At 43.3% G+C, this 2462-nt stretch overlaps 1 protein-coding gene across 1 annotated transcript in view; it reads left to right on the forward strand.

Annotated features, from left to right (window-relative positions):
- MAATS1 (MYCBP-associated, testis expressed 1) overlaps positions 1-2462 on the forward strand; it is a 125470-nt gene that overhangs the window by 47732 nt on the left and 75276 nt on the right. The window contains 1 exon segment of the mRNA XM_012639500.1: positions 1000-1221. Within this exon segment, the coding sequence (XP_012494954.1) occupies positions 1000-1221 (222 nt within the window).

A 2462-nucleotide genomic window follows, 5' to 3' on the forward strand; every position in this document is an offset into this window, starting at 1 on the left:
TGCTCTTAGCTTCACCCTTTCTTTCCATCTCTCCCTGTTATATAAGTAAAGTTAAGCTTTGTGGTTAGAAAGTATGTGTGGGCTGGGAGGTGGGTGAGGAAGAGGATGAGGGTGTTGGGGCTAACCATGACACTTCACACCCTGTCACTCCTGTCACCCCAGTGAATATTCCATCCCTTCAGATATAGATCAGAAGGGGAACTGAGCCCAGAGGGAGAACTGTGGGTGCTAAAGTAGCATGTGACGGGAAGAAAAGCCCATTCCCCTTATACCTGGGGACAGAAGAGGGAATGGGATGAAGTTTCAAAGGATAAATCATCTTAAACACTTTTCTTCTTATGTGTCAAAGCCAGGACACAGGGTTCCATGAATAGGTGCTGTGGCTGTCTCCTGGCCAAGAGCATCACGGGCCCCTTATTTTAGCTCAATTGATCGCATAGACATTTAGTCTTTTTCCTGGGCTGTTTCAAAGATGGTTGTTAATGGCTTTGAAGTTATTAAAAGATTTGAAGGTTATCTACTTTCATCTTATTCAAGATCTTAAAATTCCCCAAACTTGTGTGAAAAGACAGACATTAAAAAATTAAAAGGTATCGTGCATGCATTTCTAGGAGCTTCTATCTTATTAAACTCTAATACTGTCTTTAATAAAAACCTTGACATTTCCCTTCATGTCTTAGAAGACACACTTTACCTTCTGGTTAAAATTGAGAGAAAAAATTCTGTATGGTCATTAACAGAAATGTCTTCCCAAATCCTTTTCATAATTTGAGGACCGTGATCCAACAGTGACTGACGAAATGATCCACTTTCTCACGCCTGTGTTCTCCTAGTAAGAACCTATGGGATGGGACCACTCTAGAGATAATATTCCTAATAAAAACTAAATGCATTCTGAAAGTGCATTGACTCAAGAGTTCTGAGTGATCCAGCACCCCTCCTAATAATCACCATTCAGAGTGGAATTTGTATCCTTAAAGTTATATTATTCTTTTCAAGGAGTCACTGATCAAAAACCATTTGGCTGGGCTGGAAGGAAGGGCGCTGGCAGACATGTTTGACTTCCTATCCAAGGAGCTGGTGAGATTGCAGGAGGAGAGGAGGATCCACGCCTTTGCCATGCTGGCCGATCGCCAGCGGAGGATGCGAGAGGCCGAAGAGAGTGGGCGGCGCCAGGTGGAAGAGCGACGCCTGTGGGAAGACGACCAGATGTTTAAAGAGGCAAGTGGGGCAGCTTGTGGAAGCTGCCTGGATGGAGCCGAGTCAAACCAAAGGAACTTCTTGACATGAAATGGCGTTTGTTTTTTGTTTTTCATTTTATTCAACAGATCTGCATTGGACTCCTACTATATGCCAAGCACTGTGCAAAGGTGTTGTGGGATACTTTGAAGGGAAAACATCAGACATGGTCCCTTCTCTTCTGGAGCTTAAATAACATGTAACATGCACATAAGTGCAGAATTAGAAAACATAATGAGTTCCATGAAGGAAATGAGGCCCAGAGACACATTTTAAGTAGGTTGCTTGTTTGCTATGTGGAGAACAGGCTGCAGGGACGACAAAGGGAACAAGAAGCCTGGGAAGGAGCTGTTGACATAGTTAAGGCCAGAGTGAGAGACAGGGAGACATCGAGTGTGACATCCGGCTTCCTCCAGCTGTTGACGATGGTACTGTTTTCTGAGGTAGGAAAGTTGAGAGGGGAATAGGTTTAGGGGCAGGGATGGAATCAGGAATTCAGTTTATATTTACTTTGGGACATCTAAATGGAGGTGTCATTTTAGTAGATGGATATACAAGAGGGGATCTAGAAGAGAGGTTTTGGCTGAAAATATATTAATACATTTGGGAGTTAATGTACCACAATGGCAAATTAAAATTCTGACCAAGGCACAATGGCTATGAAATTCCAAAGTGACCGAGATGCAAATTCAGAGGAAATTCTAGGAACCAGTAATATCTCAAAGTACTCTAACCCTCCTCATGGTCAAGTGTTGAAATTGGAGGGGATTTGTGGAGAAGATTTCCTTAAAGGGAGCTGTGCTGTGACTAATGTTGCCCCACACACACACCTGGAAGTGAGGAGTGGGGGGCACGTCCCTTTTATTGTAGTCAAGAGAGGGGAACTTCATTGGACCCACTTAGACGGACATGTATTCTCTCAGGTAGGGCCCTGACCCCCTAGGAAATACAGAGGAGAGCTGTGCTATCTGATTGCTTTGGAAGTGGGCACAGACGAGACTTCAGGACAGGGCTGTGTGAGCACGTGCCCTGGACCAAATGTGAGAAAGAGAAAAAAGTCAGCCAAAAACTTACAAAAATATTCCTTTCCAAGAGGACTGTCTGAATCTATACGTGGGTACTTTTGAGCTTTTCAGATAAAAAACATGCTATGTCAATTTGGAGGTCTTCCTACTTGGTCTGAGAGTTTAATGATTTATGTGATTTCCATGGAATTAGGATTA

The sequence above is a fragment of the Propithecus coquereli genome, unplaced genomic scaffold, assembly GCF_000956105.1.
Source record: "Propithecus coquereli isolate 6110/MARCELLA unplaced genomic scaffold, Pcoq_1.0 Scaffold10, whole genome shotgun sequence".
Classification (NCBI taxonomy): domain Eukaryota; kingdom Metazoa; phylum Chordata; class Mammalia; order Primates; family Indriidae; genus Propithecus; species Propithecus coquereli.